The 24,912-nt window shown below is 42.3% G+C and overlaps 1 protein-coding gene across 1 annotated transcript in view; it reads left to right on the top strand.

Moving 5' to 3' along the window:
* The window catches only part of HOMER2 (homer scaffold protein 2), a 73,172-nt gene that overhangs the window by 12,563 nt on the left and 35,697 nt on the right, over nt 1-24,912 (top strand). The window contains exon 2 of the mRNA XM_035130786.3: nt 15,260-15,416. Within this exon, the coding sequence (XP_034986677.1) occupies nt 15,260-15,416 (157 nt within the window). The remainder of the gene's footprint in view (nt 1-15,259; nt 15,417-24,912) is intronic.

The raw sequence follows: 24,912 nt of genomic DNA, 5'->3' as shown, positions 1-24,912 counted from the left end.
GCTTCTGGGTTATATGGCCAGCATGACTAAGCCACTTCTGGCAAACCAGAACAGCGCACGGAAACGCCGTTTACCTTCCCGCCGGAGCGGTACCTATTTATCTACTTGCACTTTGGCGTGCTTTCAAATTGCTAGGTGGGCAGGAGCAGGGACCGAGCAACGGGAGCTCATTCCATTGCGGGGATTCGAACTGCCAACCTTCTGATCGGCAAGCCCTAGGCTCTGTGGTTTTGACCACAGCGCTACCCATGTCCCGCTAAGAATTGTTAGGAGACCCCTATTCCCCTCACAGAGCTGTGGTGCTCAAAGTGGTTTTAAAAAAGCAATCCCTCTGTCCAGGGAACTCTGGGAATTGAAGTTCTGTAAGAGGGAAATTGGCCGTCATAGAATTGTAGAGCTGGAAGGGGTTACGATGGTCATCTAGTTCAACCCCATGCAATGCAGGAATCTTTTGCCCATTGTGAGGCTGAAATCCAAGATCCTGAGATTAACAATCTCATGGTCTACCAACTGAGCTATCCTTCAACCTAACAACTCTCACCATCCTCAAGAACCTCCAGTTCCCAGGGTTCTTTGGGTGAAGGCATGACTGCCAACGTCGTATAGTAGTGCTGTAAATGTATGGTGCTGATATGGTTTAGGAATAAAATCCTGTGGGTCATATCCAGTCTTAGTCTTTCGTGCCACTGGAGCATTGTTGCACTAGAGAAGGCATAGGCAAGTTTCTGGCAATTTCCTTGCACAGTTGCATAGTCTGTTGCACAGTGAGTTTCTGCTACTGCAGTCTGTTGCATTGGATCTCTCCATTGTGCGGCATTAAAACTCAAATCAAAGGAGCCCTTGTGTTAATGGACAGAGGATGTTGCCTATACAGTAGCTCAAAATCAGCACAAACGCCACAATGTTCGGTAAAGATTGCAGCAAACAACAAACGTTTTATAGGTCTGCTTAAGGGTTTCCAATGAAGGGGTTATATGGGGCCACTATAGAGAAGGCCTGGCTTTGTGTACCTTCAACGTATTGCTGCATCCCACCTCAATCTCCAAGTGGTGCAAGATTCCAAGGGTTCCAGGTGCTTACCTAGGGTTTGTATTTCCTTTTGGAAATGTGGCACAGCGGAGACCGTGGTGTCTTTAATATATATGGTTTATTTACACACACATATACAGCATCAACACCCTAAACAGGTATTGTTTCTCCCATAGCTGCAGCCTTGGATTCAAACACACATCAAGCATTGCACTCTCTCTCTCCAACTTGTTGCTTTACTTCTAGTTCACATCATGGTACCAAAACTTTGCTCCCAAACTTGGGCTTTTTCCTTCTAACTATCTCAGAGTTGGAAGGAGGGGCTCTACCCATTTGCTGTCTGGCACAGAGCCCCCTTTGTTCTCTTAATGGCCCATCACCCAGGCGATGACCTCAAGAGAAAGCTAGCCTGGCTTATATTTTAACACTTGCTGGATCCAGAGTCCAGGAAGGTATCCTGGCTTGGTTAGCTGTTAACATTTGCTGGATCCAGGGATCAGAAGACTTGATTAGATTTTAGCACTTGTAGGATCCAGGGATGGTGGGGGATGGGCCACCCACAAACTCATAACAGTATGTAAAGTGCTTTGAACACTGTAAAGGACAGGTAGCCAACAACTCCCCTCTCTCCTGACCATTGGCTGTCTTGGCTGGTTCTATGGGAATTGGAAGCCAACGACATCAGGAGAGCACCACGTTGGTTACTCCTGCTCTCTAAAGCATTATATAAGTGTAAACTTCAGGAGAGAACAACCAAAATGATCATTGGAATGGAAAGGGTGCAACGTTTGGGTTTAGAGAAAAGGCAAGGAAGAGGCAACTTGACGTGCATGGTATGGAGAAAGTGGCTAGAGAGGAAGTTTTTCTTCCTTTCTCTTAACACTGGAACTCCAATGAAGGACTTCCAATGAAATTGAATGTTGGAAGATTCAGGACAGACAAGATAAAATACGCCTTAAGACAGTGCTTAGTTAAATTGTGGAATTCATTCTCCCGAGAGGCAGTGGTGGCCACCAATTTGGGTGGCTTTAAAAGAGGGATTAGACAGCTTCAAGGAGAATAAGATTATCTGTGGCTAGTAATTCTGACTGATTTGTTCTCCTCCACTGTCAGAGGAAGTATGTTTCTGAATACCAGTTGCTGCAAGCTGTAGGTGAGGAGAGTGCTGGGATGTTCAGTTCCTCCTTGAAGGCTTCCCACAGGCATCTGGTTGGCTATGGTGAGAACAGTATGCTGGACTCAATGGGCCATTGGCATGATTCAGCAGACTCTTTTAAAATCCTTATGGCATATTTGTGGTCTGTTACTACTATGACAATTGACAGAGCGCTATAAAATATTCCCACCACTATTTTTAGAACAATCAGAAATCCCTAGCTATAAATTGAAGTACTTCTGTTTTCTGCAGCACAGTAGTTCTGCATCTACAGTACTTGTAGATGGAAAAGGCCTTTGTAAACTGAAAAGGAAGCAACAATTTGTGAGTAATACATCAAACATGTTTAAGTTGAGTACAAACGGTGATTCTTGCCATGCACAATACTAGCATTGTTGAAACTCTTAGATGTGCCAAAATGCTTCAGGCCTGGTGTTGGAAGAGAGAAGGCACTTCAAGTTATTGTTCTTAAGAATCTAATTTCAGAGGTTTATATAAGAGATATTACCGGATCACATCACTGATTGCATGCATGACTCAGAAGGGATTGCCACGCAGTGTTGTGTAGGTGAAAAAAACTGTCAGGGATTTGTGGGAAACGTCTTGCTTAAAAATAGTGAGCGGAGAGATGCTGTGCTACATATCCTTGTAAATTAGTTCACAGAAATCACTAGCCCATAACATCTTTGTCTGCCTACCAGTACCTGTGTTAGGTAATTGTGGTGCATCAATTCTGTGAGAAGGAAGAATGACTCTTCCCAATTTCCCAGAAGCTACTCATCACCAGCGAGTACCAAGAATGTGTTTATGAGTCTGATGCTGCTAACAAGAAGACACTTGTTCAGCAGAGAGACTGGGATTCCATCACAAAACTACAACGAACAGGGATGAATGGATTTGGCTTGCTTAACATGAAAATAATATTTGTAGGTTTCCCAAGCCTCCTTCCTTCTCTCTGATTCTTGAGCAAATGTATTGAGTGGGTCCAGACATCACAGTAAACCATGTCTTGTGCTCACACACTGCCCACAATTCTCCCTTGTCTGTTGTAGCCATGAGGAGGAGATCAGAAGCTTTCACCTCCGTTTTGATTGACTGCTGACTCAGGGCCGTCTCAAGCAGGTCGGGCGCCCGGGCGCTGAGACGCGGAGATTGCTCCGGCGCCCCCGCAGCACGCAGCATGGCTTCGTCACGGCTTCGTCGCACAGCGCACCCCCCTGGCGCCCCGCGCCACTGGGACTACACCTAGAGCTGGGCCTGACTGCTGTTTAGTGATATGTCTGAACCCTAAACTGTGGTTACTCTTAATGATGGTGTGCTGAAATAAGACAGCTTCATTATACTTGCTTTGAAGCTGCAGTTTCCAATGAGCTGCAGTTAACATTAACCACAGTTTGTTGAGTTTGGACAAAATGATAAGCTGAGGTTAAGGGAAACAGAAGTGAAAGCTTCCACATCTCCTCCTCGCAGCCATACCAGGGGAGGGAAGTGGGAGAGGGGAGCATGAAGCACAGGAGGCTGAGACTTGATGTGACTCATTCCTGCCATGATAAATCATGGCTTATCATAAAGTCCAAACTGGCTGTATGTCAGCTTGAGTAAGAGCACAAAAACGGAAAGGGAGCTGTAAGCAAAATATAACATAAATAAAACCTCATTAGGATCTTGGCACCCTCTTTTTCTTGCACCTAGGTTGTAATCTTATACATGCTTGCAAGTTAGTTCCATTGAACAAAGCAATTAATGGCTTGGGACCAGGGGACAGCCTGATAAACTGCCTGCTCCTACATTAACCTGCTGGGCTGTAAAAATTGGTCTTGGAGGCTCTGCATCTCCCTGCCATTTGAAGTAAGGCAGGTGAGGAGTGAAGACCAGACACAGAAGAATCTTTTTCAGTTGTGGGATTCTCTTCCCATAGAGGTTGGCCTGGTGCCAATTTGTCTAGGCTCAAAGCTGAATTGGTTGCCGTTCCTGGTATTTTTATGTTTTTCCCCGTAAGCTGCTCTGAGGGCTGTGGCTGAAGAGCAACTAATATTTTGAGTAAAAGAAATACACTGATGCCACTACATGTACCTGGTCTGGGGGACTTCAAATGTGGCCCTCCATTCCTTTCTGTCTGGCCCTTGGGACCCTCTGCAGTCATCAGCCCTGCTCTCAAGGCCACACCACCACACACCCCTCAAGAGCTTTTGCCTGACTGGAATGTGTCCTGTGATCATGCGTCCTGCTTGCCTGGATGGGCATGTTACCGCAATACACATTGCACTCAGGCAAAAGCTCCTGAGGAGGTTGTAAAGATGCATACCCGTGGTATCAGCTTATTTCTCTTATTTAGAATGCAACTGGAAAAAAGAAGAGCTGGTGGCCAATCTAGTCTGGCATCCTGTTCTCACAGTGGCCAACCAGATGCTGTGGGAAACCTAAAAGGAAGACCCAAGGACAGCAGCAGTCGCCTCTCCTGTGCTTTCCAGCAAGTATCAGAAGCATTTTTGCCTCTGATCATGGAAGCGCAGAGCATAGGCATCGTGGCTAGCAGCCATTGATAGCCCTCACCTCCATACATTTGTCTGATTCGCTTTTAAAGCTCTCCAAGTTGGCAGCCATTCCATACATTAGACTCTATGCTGTTTTGTGGAAGTGCTTCCTTTTGCCTGTCCTGTATTTTCGAAGATTCAGCATCACTGGATGACCATGAGTTCTAGCGTTGTGTGAGATGAAGAAAAACATCTCTATCCACTAGGCTCGGGATGTATATATGTGTAAATAAACCATATATCTTAAAGACACCACAGTCTCTGCCTGTGCCACATTTCCAAAAAGAAATGTTATTAAACCTCAAGGACTACCTCTCTCCATATGAACCTACATCAGATCATCTTCTGAGGCCCTTCTTCATGTGCCTCCTCAACAAGAGGTCCAGAGGGTGGCAACAGAAGAACAGGCCTTTTCTGCAGTGGCTCCCTGTTTGTGGAATGCTCTCCCCAGGGAGGTTGAGCTAGCACCTTCATTATAGACCTTTAGGTGCCAGGCAAAAATGTCCCTCATTAACCAGGCCTTTGGCTGATTGGCATCCAATGCCCTTTTAAAATGTGTTGGGGAGGTGGGGGGTGTTATTGGATTGTTTTTCTTTTGATTATGTATTTTATGTTTGTATTTTGTGATTTTATCTTGTGAACCACCCAGAGAACTGTGGGTATAGGGCGGTATGCAAATTTAAATAATAATAAATGTCTTTCACATCGCCTCCAACTTGCTTTTCCTCCAAAAATGAAAAAGTCCTAAATGCTGTAACCTTTCATAGATAGGTGTGTGTGTGTCTACCTTTTGGGTGGCTGAAATGGAGCCTACTGTACAAAGGTAAAGGTCCCAGCCACTGTTCCACCTTCACTGTTCCCACTGGCCCTGCCCATCCCTGGAATATGAGTCCCCAGAACATTGGCCACCATGGCATGCAACCCTCATATTGAAAAAAAGGTTCCCGGTTCCCTGCTCCTGCAAGTTTAACTGGCGATGACTGGGATTGAACCTGACACCTTCTGCATACAAAGGAAGTGCTCTGCTCCTGAGCTAAGTAAACCTATGCCTATCCTTCATAACTATATTTTGTACTCTGTAATGTTTGAGCTTTCCACATGCATTTGCAGTGTTGCCAGTTTGGGGAAGGGGCCAAAGCGCCGTGGTCAGCATAAGGCATAGTTCAACAGATAGTTCTTTGTGCTGACTGAAAGTGGCAGGATAATGAGCAGTTTAGCTATATTATATTTTCCCTTTGGCTGTTGGATTAGATTCTCACAAGGAACTGAAGTAGGGCCAGAGATGAATACTTGTCCAAAAAGGCTGGCTGCATTATTTATTCTCTCCCCTCCCTTCCCCACCCCTCTGCATGCTCTTTAATATTCCCAGGTAAAATTTGCCATAACTTTCCCTGTATTGTTAAATGCTTAAAATAATTAGTGGAAGACAATGAGGAAGTTGGAAGAAGGGGATGGAAGGAAGGTGTCTCCCTTTAAGAGGTGGCTTTAAGTATAGCTAAAAGTTCATCTCAAAGATTTGCCAGTAATTGAGACTTTAAAAAATAATAATAGTCCTGATCCTCATGATATTTCCCTCCCTTGTTGTGTTGAGGTCTCAGTTGTGACAAGTGCTGTAATGTGTTAAGTAGAATTTGTATTAGGTGTTGTTGTATTAAGTGTTATCTCTGTTGAGGACCATAAGAGGCTTCCCCTGTGAATTACAAATATTCTGTTGCATTGTTTTTGCCTACATACACTGAAACTGCTGTTATGGCACTGAAGATAGATTCGGAGTGGGGCACAGAATTCCAGTAGTGAAGAGAGGGACCTTGCTGTGTTCTGTTTCTCTGCCCTCTGATAACCTCTGCATTGTGTTTGTCAGATATGAGAGAGAGAGAGAGAGAGAGAGAGAGAGAGAGAGAGAGAGAGAGAGAGAGAGAGAGAGAGAAAAGATACAGATGTATTCTGACCAAACAAGCAGTAGATGCTTAATGTTAAAGTGTGTTGCCCTTTTTTCCTTGTTAGCGTAGACTTGCGTTAAATTGACAAACAACTTGAAACAGTAACTTCCAAGTTGTAACTGATGTGAGGTTGGCTGCCTCCACCCACCTTCTGTAGTCCTCATCTGGGCCTCAAAATAAAACTCGGCTCTAAACTAATTTCTGCTAAAGCTTTCCTGATCTGCTACGGTAACCATGGTTAGGAGGTCGGAATTGTGTAATGGGCTCTCACGTCGTCCTTCCATCTGAGCTCTCCCTCCTCTTCCAGGACTTGCTTTAGCCATATTGTAGCACTACATCTGCTAGATTTCCTAATAACCGAGGTGTTATGAGGGCAACTTTAGTTTACATCTGCTAATCAAGGAGCATTGATGACATTGAGGCCCCACACATTATTAAATTCATTTTTAAAGCTGTTGTTGTTGTTGTTGTTGTTGAAGGAAACTTAGATTCTGAAGCTGAATTCTGCATATTCCCTCCCCCCTTCCTTGTTGCATGGAGTCACAGATACACAAAAGCCTAGTTACGGTGTAGGTCCCATGCTTTAGAAAACTTAAAATGCAGCTTTCTTTTTATAAAAGAGAGATTTCTAGAGTAATTGCTTTATTTCTGCAGTTCTACAGGCTTAACACACACACTGGTGTGGTGAAGGAAAGTTCTCTGAAGGCATTGCCTCGAATCTGCCAGAGCTTTAGGTGAGGATTGCCCGCTTAATGCAGTTTTCTTCACTCATGTTGCATGTTGTGTGAAACCTGTTGAGTCTGAAGCAATCTATTCAACAAGCCATTTCAACCAGCTTTACTAAACTGCTGGGAAGAGCGTAAGAATTCCTTTTGGCAGGGTGCACCCAAACTTATAAAACAACAACAAAATGGGTGTTAACAGCATATGTTTCCCCATCTGGGTAAGCCTGGTGTGCTCCTGCATTCAAAATGCCATGATGACAGATGTATCTACGTGCACACCGAACATGCATTTGCTTAGTTGCTCTTCCTCCAGGTAGAGACTGTCTGCATTGATCTTTTGGAGCAGAACATGTACAGTATATCACTTCGTTTGAATGTTCATTTCTCTTCCTGTTTGAAAAACACACACCAGAAATCTTTTTTTTTTTTAAGTTCAGAAGCCCCTCTGGAGTTGAAGGGGAATTGGCTAGTTCCTTGGATCACATTAGATGGGAGGTTGGGAGTCCGACATCTGGATGGCACAATGTTGGCTTACTGCTGCTGTAGGGTGCATGCCATAACACAATGCAGTGGGTACTGTTCTGCAGTGGGCTTGCCCCTCAAAGCTTTGTGCATCTGGATGCACTTTCAGTTTTAAGGAGTGCTTGTCATCCCAGTTGCAGGTGAAAAATGGGTGTGCTGCAGCTTAGTCCTGATTCAGAAGGTATGAATGAGTTCCTGTAGGTCCGGGTGTGGTAGCAATTAGGGTGTGGATAATGACAAACTTGCTGAGGGAAGCAGAGAAAGGGTATAATGCAACGCTGGACAACCTTGGGGTGCACGATTAGAGTGTTCAGAATGAAAAGAGCAATTTATCCAAACAGATGCATCCTGTCCTATCCCAAGAGGGGAAGAGATTTGAACCAAATATTGAAGAAAGTTGAATCTGGACATATTTCACCTTCTTTCTGGTCTTGGATTATAGATTGTTGTTGATGAACTGGTATGCGAGGAAGGCAGATGGGGCAGTGAGAAATTGGGGGGGGGATGTATACAGTATATGCATGTTTGGACAGAGTATAGAGTTATTTTTATGATCTTTGCAATTCTGTACATTCTTTACGTGTGGAAGTTGCCATGGAAATGAAAGATGCATTCGTTTGACATTTTTGGCATCTTGTCAGGTTCTGGTGCTGCTTATTCAAATGAAAAAACATGGATGGAGGTAGAAAAGAGATTGTGCCTAAGCGCTTCAGTGGGATACAAATGACGATGAGCAAGTTAATCACTCGCTAAAATTAATAAATAAAATGAAAAGAATGTGCTTATACAAGCTGAGGCTAGGGAAATGTTTCATGGTTTATTATCCATGGGACAGTTGGTTAATTCCCATTGAGAAAGCAGTAAATAAGATTGCACTTGTGTACATAAGTGTGCCAAAACTGTACATTTTTTCAGCATTGTGAACCCTGTAACTGCCTTGCCACTGGGGTTCTGAGTGCAATAAGTGGGTTTGCTGCTGATAGCAGAGACCGGTATTTAGAACTAGGGTTATTAGCAAAGTCACTTGAATAACGCTGATGGTGGTGGCCTCATGTGCTTGTAGACCATACCTTTCTTCAACTTTAATTGATAGTCATTATAAAAACTATACATTAGTCATTTTAACAAAATTGTTCAATCCTGTTGCATTCCTAATAATAAGTGATGGTGCTCCTTAAAGGAGATAATTTGTTCATGCTGGAAGTTAAACAGGCTCTGTAGCCCACCTCTGTGGCATTTGTATGTTTTTCCCCTCCATTCTCGTCAAAATAGGCATTCCAAGGTTTTGAAGTGTGTCTGTCCTCATAAGACCCTCATTGTTTCAGCTGTCAAGGCAGTCAGCTCTGTGTATTAAAAGCCTGTCTTAAAGTGGTTGCAATTGCAGATTTATTGGTGTGGGTGTGGGTGTTGCTGTTCCTGGAATTCAGTACCAGGGCACACTTTTTTGATGATGGACCACCAAATGAGCAGGCGGCAGCTGTGCCTCCTTTCTCTGATAAATTCTCCAGCTGCTCCGACAGTACAGTACACCATCAGAGTGACCCATCACACAGTCAGCAGGATCAATGATTGTGCTCCCCTCAGGCTCTGGGATTAGTACTGAACTAGGATTCTGGAGGAAATGTTCTGTGCTTGGTTTGTTGAACAAGCTTGACAGTGTTCCATTTACCCTAGATTCTAACTTTTTCCAACGACAACAGCAGCAAAAAAGAAACCCACATGGTTTTTTGAGGGTGGTAAGTGTTAAATTTATTTCCAACACAGTGGAAATAATCACCATATGGTTATGTGATTTTTTCAAGCTGTCCAAAGACAACTAAAATACAATTAGTCTGTCTGTTCCATTTGTCAATCTATAAGTGACACTGTTCACATCCCTCGCAGTGCTGGTTGCTAGCAGTATAAAAGGCTTGATTGGGCTACCTGTCTTCTCCTATTAGGATCAATATTCAAATGGAATGGAATAACCACAACAACAGAACAGAACTCCAACCTTTCAACTTTTTGTTGAAGGGTGAGAAGCTTTATATACATGTCTGAAGCATAGCTGTCAAGTTTTCCCTTTTCTCACGAGGAAGCCTATTCAGCATAAGGGAATTTCCCTTTAAAAAAGAGAGAACTTGACAGCTATGGTCTGAAGGCTTGGTTTAACAATCAATCTCTCTTTTCCCAGAGAACTCTTGGAATTGTAGCTCTGTGAAGGGAATAGGGGTCAACTAGCAACTTCTCAGCAGTATTAATAAATTACATTACCCAGGGTTTTCTGGGGGAAGCTATGACTGCTTAAAGTGGTATGATACCGCTTTAAACGTACAGTTCAGATGGGGCCATGGGTGGTGAAGGATGATGGGAGTTGTAGTCCAACAACCCTCGAAGGTTTCCTTTCCTTGGGATTAATAGGTGCTCAGAATAGTCTGGGAATGGGTCTCTATTTTAAGGCCTGCTGCTAGCAAGCATAGATGTGGACAGAGGAGCTTCATTGTTGTGTGAAGAGCACAGAAATAAATCAGAAGTGGAGGAAGCTCAGCACCAGGCAGGTTTATATCCTTCATTTTAATACTGTGTCCTGGGTGGTATTCTTGCCGAACAATTTCTAGTCTTGTGTAAAATTCAAGTATACATGGGCTGTGGAATCTCGTTTATGCATAGTTCAGTGCCACACAAAATAGGATTTATAACTACATCATAATTAACATATTTCTTCAGCTTTGCCTTCAGGCGCAAGAACAGGCTCTCCCCCCCACCTTTTAATGCCTTTTAATTTTTGAAGTTGTGAACTGGTTCATCCATTCACCCCCTCCTTCCTGAATATACATAGGCAAATTATGCTGATACACTGCAGGCCTATTATTAATTGCAGGCATGAATTAATACCCCCAAATCCATTTTTAAAAACACATGATTGCTTTGCTTTTATCATATTTAAAATAAGTTATAGCTAACAATTTTCAGACGGGTAGTTGTGTTTGTCTGTTGCAACAAAAACAAAATAATCTTCTGGTTTCTTAAAGTGTGTGTGTGTGCGTGCGCATAAGACTATATTATATAATAGGGGGCCATTTTGTATTCAGCTTGTCCCTCTTGTCATCTGTTTGGGTGCAAAATACATTTTTTGTGCATCAGATGTGGGCATTTGAAAGAACCAGGGCATGGGGAAGGATACCTGCTCAGCAAACAAACTTGTACGTGTACACTGCTGTCTAATAAACTGAGTTGCACTGTAACACATAGGTCTTACAATTGTGATATTAAAAATGAATGAATCCCTGGATCTTGGGTGGCATTGTCCAGAAAGTTATCAAAGAACTAAGATATGCAGGCTTCCTATATCTCTCTGGTTGGCCATCATGAGAACTGGATGTTGGATTAAGATGTGCCTTTTCGTCGCATCCAGCAGGACTGCTATTATGCTCCCAATTCCTGCTGTTCCTGACCATTGGCTGGGGCATCTCAGCCTGATTGATACGAGTTGGAGTCCAAGATGACCACCATAGCTCATTTGGTGAGAGCATGGTGCTGATAATGCCAAGGTTGCAAGTCTGATCCCTGTATAGGACAACTGCATATTTCTGCATTGCAAGGTGTTGGCCTAGTTGATTCCCAGGGTCCCTTCCAACGCTACGATTCATGATCATCTGGAGAGCTACAGGTTCCCTGCCCCTATGCTAGCCACCCTGCCATGCTGGCTTATGCCTGGCTGTTGGGAATGTTTACAAATCCAGAACAGAGCATTTCAGCTGCCTTACCACCTGACACCTGGCATGCTTCTGAACACCTAAATATGTTCAAATTATGATCGAATCATCAGATGTAAGCTTGTTTTTTAGATGAAGGATAAATCTTGGGTATGTAGGCTTTTAAAAATCTGGCTCTGGTTCAGAAACTGAAGGTGCACACAAGATGTAAGGCAGCTTGAACAAGTGAAATTCTTTAAGAAGACTCACCATTTCTTCCACCCACTGTTTTGTCATTATTGGATTTTTCAGCTTTTTATGTACATATACCATTTCTTCCCTTCCCCTGGCATTGTGGGTGTGTAGGATGCTTGGAGAAAATTCACTATGTAGAGCTGTTTAATGAGGACTGGTTTGAAAATGTTAAAAGCTGATAATGTGCATGCTTGATGTCAGTGGCCATCATTATCTATTGAAGGGGCCTCCATTCTTTTTTTTGGGGGGGGGCACATTTGGAATTTTGAGGAAGTTCTGTGGGTGCCAGTCACAAATAGTCACCACACCTTAAAAGTACAGAAACAGGCAGGTTTTCAAAGTGGTGCAGGAAAACCACCCTCCCCTAATCAATAGACTGAGGCACCTACATCAGCCACCACTGCACTTGGTCACAGGGAAAAGCTCTTTCACACTACCTCCATTCCGAAGGAAGAGGAAGGTGGGGGTCCAATCCTGGCATCCAGGAAAAGGTGGATTTGATGAAGGGGCCATGTTCCATGTAGGAGAAGATGAGCAAGTGAACAAAAAGAGCAAGCAGTCTCATGCATCTTGGCTGTGACTCCTGGAAGACCTGACCCTTGTCTTGCAGGCAGGCCTTTTTCCACTTGGCCTGGGAGGGCAGGTCCCGAACTGACTCCAGCTACAAAAGCTGAGACTGCTGAACAGATGCTTGGGCTGGGGGGTGTTGTTGTTAAGGGGTGTTCGTTGGCAGGGGGTGGTTGCTGTTAATTTTTTGTGTCTTCATTTTAGGTGCTATGATTCATGTGGAAATTGTTCAGTCTGGTTGTGCACATTTTCATGTTTCGTTCATTGTTTATGAATACTAATGTTTGTGGCTATGTCATTTTTTGTATGTTGTAAGCTGCCTTCCACATGATTTTAACTTTGGAAAGGTGGCATACAACTATAGTGATTGATTGCTTTTTTTGAGGACACATTTACTGAAGCCTTCCACAGGTGCCTGAAACTGCATTGGTAACCACTGATCTCTTGCGATAGGCTCAACACTATCAAGTGTGTAGGCTTCATGGAGCCCCTGTTGAAAGAACTCCAGAGCTGCTATTGGTTTGAACACCAAGATGTTAGAAGCAGTGTGGTTCATCAGAGGCTTGATAGGCTATATAGGGCTGCCTTCAAGTGTCTTCTAAAGGTTGTATAGTTATCTCCTTGGCTTGGGGGTCACATAACTCCATCCCCCCCCCAACATTTTTCCGATGAAAATAGGGATGCGGGTGGCGCTGTGGGTTAAACCACAGAGCCTAGGGCTTGCCGACCAGAAGGTCGGCGGTTCGAATCCCCGAGACGGGGTGAGCTCCCATTGCTCGGTCTCTGCTCCTGCCAACCTAGCAGTTCAAAAGCACATCAAAGTGCAAGTAGATAAATAGGTACCGCTACAGTGGGAAGGTAAACGGTGTTTCCATGTGCTGCTCTGGTTCACCAGAAGTGGCTTTGTCATGCTGGCTACATAACCTGGAAGCTGTACGCTGGCTCCCTCAGCCAATAACGCAAGATGAGCGCCGCAACCCCAGAGTCGGCCACGACTGGACCTAATGGTCAGGGGTCCCTTTACCTTTACCTTTTAAAGGAAGAGTGGGACATTCCAGGATCAAATCAGAAACTGGGACAGCAATCTGGGATTGTCCCTGGAAAACAGGGACACTTGGGGGGGGGTCTGTTAGTCTGACCCCCGTTAAAAGATGGAGCTATGTGCCTATATCAAGGAGTGTTACTGCAGGGGGACATTTAAGGACAAGGTTTTGGTTATTATGCGTGTGGAGCCTTCTCTGCAGGTAGAAGAGTCTTTATCAAAAATGCTGCTTCAGTCACCCTTGATGACTAGAAACTGTTTCCTTATACGGTATCTGTATTGATGGCTCTTGGCTACTAGCTGTGGTCCACATCTTGCTTGATTAGAGGCTAGAGAAGAAACAGAAGAGCAGTTGTAGTGTGGTTAGTGAAGGAGAAAAAAGCTTGAGTTGTGCAGCTGGCTGAATGTCCAAGAGCATTCTCTGTGTTTTGGAGACTTGATGGTTTTTTTGGGTGCTTGTGCTCAACACACACACACACACACACACACACACACTGACACACACAAACACACAGTATATGCTTGTGTGCAGCACATTCTCTCCCCCTCTCTCCAGAAGGACACTGACCTTAGTTTGTTCGTTTTTTAAACTGACCTGGAACTCGTGTTGAGGAACAAAATGTAGTTTTAAAATGAGCACACCACATGTGGTTGATACCTCATATTCCTTTTTTTACTTTTGTAAGTTGTACCGAGTCCCTTACAAAAAGGCAAAGTAAAAGGGAGAATTGCAAGAATTGGTGGAAAGTAGTTCTTTACTTGTTTGTGAGGAATGCCCGCTATAAGAATCCTGCACCTGGAATGAAACCAAGAAGCAGGATTTTATTCCCTCAAACTGTGGATTTTTAAAATTAAGCTTTACTCTAGGGAACCTTTGCATTTTGTAGATAAAATGCACGACGCAATCTCATTTCTCGACCACTTAGGTACTGGTCATTTTTATATGCGTGGATTACATTGGAGATTGCATATTAGAATGCAGAAGGGGGTTGGGAAAGAATGATGGTGCTTCCTGTATGCCGTTTGGCTGTTCACATTATATTTGAATTCATTTTATCGTCCTGCTGTATTAGCATTCAACAGAGCCACCTGCTTAGAAATGTGTATTGTGCATTAAACTATGTACCTGAATTACAGTACTCAGCTTCAGTTGTCTCTGGTATTTGCACAAGGTAATTCAGCATTAGCTGAAAATACACACATTTGTCATAAAATTGGCCACAGGTCTGGGCATGGGACGTTTTCCCGTTTTAAGTGTCAACCTTTAATAGCTTTAAAAATGTATATTTTAAAAATCATTATTGTCTTTCAAAGTGCCAGTGGTAAGAGAATGTGATCATGCAGCATATAACTACCTGACATATTTATTCCATAATCCTTTCAAGGATCTCATGATCTCTTTACATGCACACACAACCATTTCCCCCAGAAGAAAACAGCCACTTAAACCTTATAACTTCACAGCCGTGAGTGGTGGGTGATGCATGCAGGAAAAGGAGCTGTGGAATTTGGCTGCTTGGTAATAGCATGGGAATTTAAGAAGCAGCAGCTCTGTGCTAGCAAGTTTTGGCACTTCCCAGGATAAGGAGGAGGTAAAATGTAATGGGTCAGATTAGGTATAAGACTTGAGTGGTGTAACTCTTTGTAGCTTTGCTCTCCTGCTTCAGAATTCCAGAGATCTCATCTTGAGCTGCTTCAACACTGGGCTAGACTTGATCAACATTATGTTGTTGATCAAGGGCAGAACAGACGTGGCATTTCCATCTTTCACAAACTCATGATGCATTCCATTTCTCCTGTCCCTCCCTATTCCAGAGAGCAGCCCATCTTTACCACCAGAGCGCATGTGTTCCAAATTGACCACACCACCAAGAAGAACTGGGTACCTGCAAGCAAGCAGGCTGTAACTGTTTCCTACTTCTATGACAGCACAAGAAACAGCTATCGGATAATCAGTGTGGATGGCACCAAGGTAGGAGGTTGGCGCAGATACATCTGGCATGCTTGCAGAATTGAAATATCATTGAAGTGGGAAAATTTGTATGAATGTGGCTCGTGTACATTTCTCATAATAGGCTTGTCTATATTTCATAAACTTTAGTTGTTGGGGGAAAGTTGGGGTGTATGGTTAATCATGAAAACGTATGCATTTCATTGGAAGAAAAGCATACCGGTAGGATGATTTAGAGAGGCTTTTATTAACTCACCTGATAGCCACAGGCAGCCAGGAATTTCTTGCAAGTGAGTGTTGGAGGAGGAGGGACAGGCCTCTCTATTCTTCAGTCTGTTTGGATTCCATCTGGCTGTGGAGGACAGGAAACCCATCTCTCCTTTACCAGTATGTTTGATAAAATATAGATTCCTCACCCTAAAATACACACAATGTCTGCTAAGAAGACAGCTGGCTGCTGAGGGTTCCCTATCCCATAATAACCCCTGGTGGCCAGCATGGAAAAACAGGCTGCTAGTCTCTTACCAAACTGTAAAACCAACCAACCAACAAACAAACATCACTATCAACTTTTTTGAGCTTATTTACAAGGCTGGAATAAGAGGTAGCTCGGTAAATTGTCTGGTAAGGTTCTCATATTGTGGCAATGGTGGAGCTAAGGAGCTCTTTTCAGTGCCTAGATGAGAAATTGCTGGGAGTTTTTGTTAAGCTGTTCTTAGTTCTAAAGGAAGACAAGAATTATGAGATTGTAATTTTAGTGTTGCATAAAAGCTACGGTATGATCAGTAATAGCTCTTTGCTAACTGTATTTCATATATTTTAATTGTGTGGGTTTGTTTTGTTTGAAGGACAATGGGATATTGCTCCTCTCTTTCTCTCCCCATTCCAAGTAGAGTTGGTTGTAGAAACCTATTTGGGGATAAAACTATGGAGTTTTATCTCAAGGTTTGCATCTCTACACAGAGAGATAGTATGTGAGTCTAAGAATCTATCTGATACAGGATGTTGTTTTGGTGTGTTTTTTTTCAATACTTAATGTTATGACTTGAGTTTCCTAAGCTCAAGGCAACTTACAAAAACTGGCTGCGATCTATGCCTCATTTTATGATCACAGTAGCGGTCTCTGGCGTCATTCAGGCATAGCAGCAAGCCATATGCCTGCAACATTGTCTCTCCTTGGGCTAGCCAATTGTTTACCTTATTTCTGAGTTTTAGGGAAATTATATTCTGCTGTTGCTTGCAAATTGCGGTTTGCACAAGCCATAGATTGCTCCTTGCTACAACCAACTCATTCACACATCACTAAACCATGGTTTGGCATTAATGTCGTCTCCATCAGGAACCCTATTTCCAAAGGTAATCAGGGATATGGCTTAATTTAGATGATAATGTAGTGCTGTGGAATTTGACCCCAATGCCCTTGTTGTGAAACCCTGAAATTTTAACATAAGAAGCTACCTTATGCCATTGGTCTGTCTAGCTCAGTGTCGTCTACACTGACTGATGGTGGATCTCCAGAATTTCCAATCCTACCTGGGGATGCCAGATTGAATTCTGCATATGAAGCAGGTGTTCTGTCACTTAGCTATGGCACTCCCCCAAGAGAAACACAGGGAAGGTGTATGTGTAAAGACATCACAGAATAGAACATATGGAGGAATAGGAGGGGGAGGGTTTCTAAGCTATTTTTAATACCACTTGAGCCAGTTACAGTGCTAAACGCATAAGAGGGGTGAAGTTGTTGACTCATAGGAACATGGAAACCGCCTTCTACTGAGTCTGACCACTGGTTCATCTAGGGCACTGCTTCATACACCGACTGGCAGTGGGTTTCAGGGAAGGAGACATTTCCATCTCCGCCTGGAGATGCCAGGGATTGAACTTGGGATCTTATGCAGGTAAAGCTGGTGTTCTTCCTCTGTGTGCAGGGCAAGGTCTAATTCGCAGCTTGAAACTGAGTGTCAGAAAAAAATTCCAGGTTACCCATGAGCAATTCGTAGGCAGCCCAGAAGCTTGTTTCTCTTGCCCACCAGTTGCTGAGGATGAAGTGACATTTTGCACACCACACAACAGCAAATTGTTGCAAAGGGGTTTGCCATAAAACATACATTGACAGGGTGCTGCAGCCAGTTGTGTATGTTTGCACATGTGTTCACACACCCACACTCATGCGTGCAAACTTGTTGCCACCAGTGGTGCGCATTTAAAGCTGAGCATTTAAAAACACTGAAAGCACAAGGTGCTTCAGTTTCAAGAGTATGGTGTGCAAGTTCTTTTAGGTGCAAGAGAACTTCTGCGGAAACAGAACTTGTCACCTCGAAAGAAGATATTGGAGCGCTTGAGTATGTATGTGCACAGAAAATAGTAGAACTAGCTTGAAAGGCAATATATGGAGATCTGCATTAATCATTGCAACGCATCCCTGGTTGTATAACATTGTTATAATTATGCAATAATGCTTTTGGAAGTTGTATAGTGGGTGTGGCTATAAGGGCGTGTCACAAAATTCACCCACTTCTGAATTTGCTGCTACTCCACTGGTTGTCACATTCATACATCCGATTTGTATGTGTACAGGAAATATGCTTCAGTTGGTTGTGCGGTTTGGGTTAGATAAATGGCAGGCAGGGAGAATGCTCAACCCTGTTGTTGTTTTTTTCTGTGGGAAGTGGGTTTTCCAGTTTTAAAAGGGCTGCTGGGATACTGTTGCATGCACTAACAATGGCCTCCTACCCTGAGGTAAATGGGAGTCTGTGTTATATACTCTTTAGGCTTGCTGTGAGTTCCAGTGTGCCTGGAATCTGCATCTCTCAGAAAAGTTTGTACTAAACTTGAAAATTGCACCTAATATGTGGCCATTTAATGCAGACCAGACTTTTTAAGTTTTGACAAGACCAGCTGAGTGCTCCTGGTCTGTTGCCTAGGGTAGCATGTTGCAGGGGCTGCAAAAGAAAAACACTGGTAGATAGACAAGTAACTCTGCTTGTTTGCTGCAACTGAGGCAGGAGGCAGATGTCTCTCTGAGTGTTAAGGGTATTTTGTTTGAAAGTGTGATTGCGGTTCATGGTGTGTGGTTGTGCACTCACTAATTCATCTTCCCTTCACGTCTGACTAAAAGCCCCCTTCACATGTTACTTGTGGGGAAAGACTATGGTGGAATCTACACACACATAAAAACCGTTCTGAAAATGTTTTTTTTTTAAAGTGTTTTAAAAAATACATTGAATTTTCCATAAGACTCACCGTCGCCATCTAGTGTCACATTGTATATTGCACTTAAAACACACTTAAAATGTTTTATTTGCAGCTGTATAGCTGAGTCCCTAGACAGGTTTTAATAATAATAATAATAATAATAATAATAATAATAATAATAATAAATTTTTATTTATACCCCGCCCTCCCCAGTCAAAAACCGGGCTCAGGGCGGCTCACACCAACAAAACCACAATAAAACATAAAAACAATTAATTAAAATAAAGTATTAAAATTAAAAAAATTATTGTTTCAAAACAAACAAACAAAAAACCCAACCTGTGGAGCTTTTTTGTTCAAAGTCAGCAGTGGGACAAGAGGGAGGTATACATGCGCAATGGGATGTGAAACTTATCTCAAACACTTTTCCTCACCTCTTACTTGTCTGTCTCCAACTTTCTTGTGGTTAAGCTAGGTGATAAATGTGGTACCAGAAGAGTGGAGTGCATAGCCTCCAATACGTGGCAGAAGAAAGTGGTACTTTTAATTTTAAGCGAGTGCGAAATTTGTTGATGTCATCCTACTTTCAGCTGCTGAGGCAGCTACTTCCATGTGAGCTGTTGCCATGCCTTGCCTCATTTTTTGTTGATGTAATAACATCTAAATACATATTTGCCTTCAACTAGAAAGCACATTCCCACCTGGAGTTAGCATCAATTTGCATTTTCCTTCTTGTTGCCTCATCATCCATCTTATTCAGAATGTTAACATCCAGACTACATTAGCAAGATTATAAGATTCAGTTCCCAGGTTATATTTTGTCTAACCAAGTGATGCAACTGGCAGGTAAGTTCCATTGTGAGGAAAAAATTCAATAGATTGTGGAGAAAATAGGGAATGTGCCTATTAATAGACCTAGTTTAGGGATGGGGAATCTTTTATTCTTTTGGGAGATTGCTAGCTGGTGATGGGAGAGGCACCTGAATTTTTTCTCTCTGCCACCGCCTTTTCCCTTTCCTTGCCACTTGTCTGAAATTAGGCTGAGGATTACATGCAGACCGCCTCTAGTCTTGTCAAATGGGAGAGGCTACCATTAATGCTAATTCTCTTGGCATTGGCAGAACAACCTTTCTAGATAAGACTACATATAACCAGGGTCCCTTTTGTGACAGCAGTTACTGGTACAGAGTACCAGCACCCTTTAATCAATCTATGACTACTAGCACCTCGTTTTTATTTTTAGCAGAAAAGGCAATGCATATAATAGCTGCATGTAATGTTTCATGATAGCTCTTGACCATAAGAGAAACACCAGTAAAACCACTTGATTTTTCTTCCAGAAATCATCACCAATTAATTCATGAATATACTGCTTTATGCTGCAAGAGACCTCTAGATGGTTTACAAGTATAAATGCTGATTGCACAACCTCAGAAATGTTAAACATTCATAATTAAAATGCACAATTAAGACACACAATAAAACGATCCCATTAAAATATAAACAAACATAATTAAAATATGCAATGAAGCAATTCCATTAAAGCATGGTTACAGAGAAACTTTCCATTGTGACTAAGAAACCATTTTTGTTCTTTTACTAATGAGCATCCTTGCTGCTTCAATAGGGGTGTACTAAAAGTCAAAGAAAGACACATTAAAAGACATAGAATCCACTTTGTGTATGTGTGTATTTACTATGGCGTATGAGAGTGAAGATGAGTGTAACACTTAGAGATCAGTAGGACTGGTTTGAAAGAACCTCTCTACATTGGGCACAAATGCACCTTTTTGCCCTTTCAGAGCAAACTGAAAAACCAGTTCCCCTCCTATTAAACCCATTTACTCAGCTTAGAAATTCTTCAAGCATAATTGGAAATCTGGCTGGTAAATTATTTAACAGGTCAACAAATGACCACCTTTGTGCTTGCAGATCAGGCCAGATTGAAGACACTGTGCTTTGTATATTGTATTGCCATTAGATACAGCTCATCTATATCAAAGAATTTTCCAAGAGGCCAATCAGATGTTTTCAAAATTATATGGTTGCTGGTGGATGTAGACAAGTTTGTTACCTACGCAAGTAGTTTTATATGCATTTAATCAGCAGGAAGGTTCTGGACTAATTTTTGGACCCCAAACAGTGCTGTCTGCCAGGGGGATTTTAAAATCTAAATTATTTTGGAGAATGTTGCAATTTTAACTTTTGATGATTTGCAGTTCCAAAAACCGATTTTTTAAAAAGCTTTGTCTTCAATAAATGTGCTTTTGTGATTCTTATATTGTAATGATCATTGCCTCCACACAATTTAAAACTGACTGACTTGACAGTTGGTCCAATATTCAACTTGTGCTGGAACATTTTAAGACATTAGTATGCCTTTTACCCAAGGATGGGCTCACAGGAAATAATGCAACTTGTAATGCAGGTTGGAATACCGAGCTTGCACAGCAGATGAAGAACATGCTGTGAGCTCTCTTAACTTGTGTCTTCGCTACCTGATAAAAAGCAATATTGCAGGTAAAAGGGCAGGGGGAATTAACAGAGGGATTATTCTGGAGAAAAGGCATGAGCTCATGAAAATTACTGCACAGCGTATGGGGAAAACTACACACCAGACAGCTCATTAAAATTGACCTACATTGTTATTCCTTCAGAACAACGGTGACCTAAAAGGATGCAGATTTGAAAGAGCACAAGCAGTTGCCTTCTCTTCCCCTTGGGAGCCATGCAAAGGACAAGGCTGCCCAAACTTCTTCTTTTTGTTCTAATCAAGTTACCTATTGTTACCTGTTGAAGCAAATAACTGCAGCACTGAATAGCTGGGCTCAGACAAATTAACTTCTGTGGATTGCAGTGAGAACAAGTAGATGTTTTTCATTTCATAATGGAATATAGAAGTATATATTCTTCATGGGTGGATCTACACACGGGGGTGGGGAATGCTATAAATAAGTCAGAAATTAAATCATTTACAAAAGAGAAAAAAAACCTGTGTAAAAACGCTAAAGAAAGGTTTTGTGCTCTCTGGTGCCATCTGGTGTTGCATGATTATAATTCATTCAGATCACGTTTTTTTTCTAATGTAGCTGAGTTGCAAGCTGTTTGAAGTCTTTCAACTTGGTGTGCTTCCTGAGAAATTGGGCTTTCTTACAATTTTTAAATTAACATGTTGTCCTTCCTCCCAGTACCACCTTCCAGGGTGGTGCTGACTGGGATTAGAACACTTACATGATGGTTTGATTATGTTTTTTGATGTTTTAAATTGTTTTTAAACGTTCTAAGCATGTTTTGTTTTGTTTTTAATTGTACTGTTTTATCACTGAATTCATCTTGGAGCTGTTCTAGTGTTGAAAGAGGGTGAAGCGGTCTCTTTCCACACTATACATGATTATATAAATGTCATGTCTCCTCTTAATCATCTTGTTTTCTAAATGAAAAGTGCAAATGTTGCAGCCATTTCAGAGAAGGCAATCTCATCCTCTTGAACATGTTAGCTGATCTTTTCCAGCTGTACAGTTTACCTTTTTTGAGGTGGCACAATTAGAATTACACACATACTGAGAATGAACACCTCTTCTTCCTTAGGTAGGGTTGTTGTTTTTTGGGGGGGTTACTTTTTGTGTTCCTACTAATGTCTCTTTATAAAACTTTTTATAAAACTGTCTCTTTATAAAAATCGGTTTGGCGCTAGTTTGCTGTTCAGATCTCGGATGAAGCTTTTGAGATTTATTTTCCAATGAAAGGAAGCTTCATGCTGTTACATCTTCACCATTGCACTGCAGAGCACCACCCAACTTTCAATAAATTGAAATACTTCAGTAGATGCCTGCTCACTAATCATAGTGTGTGTTCTGTACATCAGCAAATTACTGAGTCTGGTTTATGGGGAGTACAGTGAAAGATTAGGGGAGGTGTATTTATCTTTGCAAAGTAATTTTAATGGAACACACATGGCTATCCAGCTTAAGAATGGCTTGCAGCAGTTATGTATATTATAACTTCATGTAGCTGTCGGGAACCCTAATGTATTCCTCCCCGCTGAACTGTAACTGTTACTGACATGTATGAAATCCTAGGTTTCCATGGCTTTTAATGACTTCATAGCATTTCTCTGTATTGTGAACAGAGATTGCCTTTTGTTTGTCTCCAAAGTTTGCACTAGAATAACAAGGCAGCAACTTAAGACACTGCTGCTGCCTGTTCCCATTCTCTAGCTTAACAGACAATGGGCACAGATGTTACTTCTACTGGTGAGGGGAATAGATGTCTCCTAACAACTCACAGCACAGTGAACAAACATATATGGTGGTATAATACGACTTTAAATGTATAGTGCAGATGTGGACCGAAAGGGCTAGAGTTGCCATCTGATTAAGGGACTCAATTCATTAAGGGATCAATTCAATACAAACCCCGAAAGGTGGCATGTAATAAATAAAGATTAAATCTGCATATGTTTCATTGCATATGAAACTATGAGTATTGTTATAGGGGGCTCTCAGTTTATTCACATTTTGGAAGTCACAATTGGGAGCAGAACCAATATTAGCTGTTCAGAACGAACTAGAATTTTTGTTTAATCTTTTTTATTTATTTTTTATAAAGAGGCTGCCAAGCCCTCCAACTGATTTATAAACCCAGGTTTTATGTCTGGCATTCTTTGTAGGGCATGTGCTTTGATAATCAAAGGGTAGATGTGCCCAGACCCTGGATATAAATAGATAGTTGCAAAGTGTTTGGCAGCTGTCACCAGTTGAGTGGTGGCAAGAAGGTGGCACACCGCTTTGATATTGGCTTATGCTCATTAAGCCTATTCAGCAAAGTTTTGTGTTTTATTATTATTATTATTATTATTATTATTATTATTATTATTATTCTGTAACGGGAGTTAGAACTGGATATGGAACAACTGATTGGTTCAAAATTGGGAAAGGAGTACGACAAGGCTGTATATTGTCTCCCTGCTTATTTAACTTATATGCAGAATTCATCATGCGAAAGGCTGGACCGGATGAATCCCAAGCCGGAATTAAGATTGCCAGAAGAATATCATCAACCTCAGATATGCAGATGACACAACCTTGATGGCAGAAAGTGAGGAGGAATTAAAGAACCTTTTAATGAGGGTGAAAGAGGACAGAGCAAAATATGGTCTGAAGCTCAACATCAAAAAAACTAAGATCATGGCCACTGGTCCCATCACCTACTGGCATATAGAAGGGGAAGATATGGAGGCTGTGAGAGATTTTACTTTCTTGGGTTCCATGATCACTGCAGATGGTGACAGCAGTCACAAAATTAAAAGACGCCTGCTTCTTGGGAGAAAAGCAATGAGAAACCTAGACAGCATCTTAAAAAGCAGAGACATCACCTTGCTGACAAAGGTCCGTATAGTTAAAGCTATGGTTTCCCAGTAGTGATGTATGGAAGTGAGAGCTGGACCATAAAGAAGGCTGATCGCCGAAGAACTGATGCTTTTGAATTATGGTGCTGGAAGAGACTCTTGAGAGTCCCATGGACTGCAAGATGATCAAACCTATCCGTTCTTAAGGAAATCAGCCCTGAGTGCTCACTGGAAGGACAGATCCTGAAGCTGAGGCTCCAATACTTTGGCCACCTCATGAGAAGAGAAGACTCCCTGGAAAAGACCCTGATGTTGGGAAAAATGGAGGGCACAAGGAGAAGAGGATGACAGAGGACAAGATGGTTGGACAGTGTTCTCGAAGCTACCAACATGAGTCTGACCAATCTGTGGGAGGTAGTGGAAGACAGGAGTGCCTGGCATGCTCTGGTCCATGGGGTCATGAAGAGTCGGACACGACTAAATGACTAAACAACAACAACAACAACAATAATAATAACAATAACAACAACAACAACAACAACAACGGCATGGCACTGGTTTTGGAAAGAGTACATGGTTCATCCAGCGCTCTGATACTATGCGGACCTCTTTTCAAACCTAATTGAAGGAGCAGCATAAAGTTTTAACCCCGGCTTCCTCACCCCTGACTCCCATTCTAGATCATCCAGCCTTTAGACAGGTAGATCAGCACCAGCAGTTCAGTGATTGGGAGTCAAAGGAGCTGTATAGAATTCACGATCTTCTCCACAGTGGGGAGAGCACAATCTCTAGGGGAACGATTATGGAAGAGCTGAAGGGGGTGCCCACAAGTCACGGTTCGGAGCATTACAAGGCTGCTCTTTCGCACGCTACCAGGAGCATAAAGGAGAAGGGTTACAATCCCTCACTGCATTTGGGTCTCTGTGTTTTAACTCAAACTCTGAATTGAAAGGGGCAGCCTCCCTAATCTGTACT

This window comes from Zootoca vivipara, chromosome 13 (assembly GCF_965207765.1).
Source record: "Zootoca vivipara chromosome 13, rZooViv2.hap1.1, whole genome shotgun sequence".
NCBI lineage: Eukaryota > Metazoa > Chordata > Lepidosauria > Squamata > Lacertidae > Zootoca > Zootoca vivipara.
This window is presented reverse-complemented; position numbering and strand designations above follow the sequence as displayed.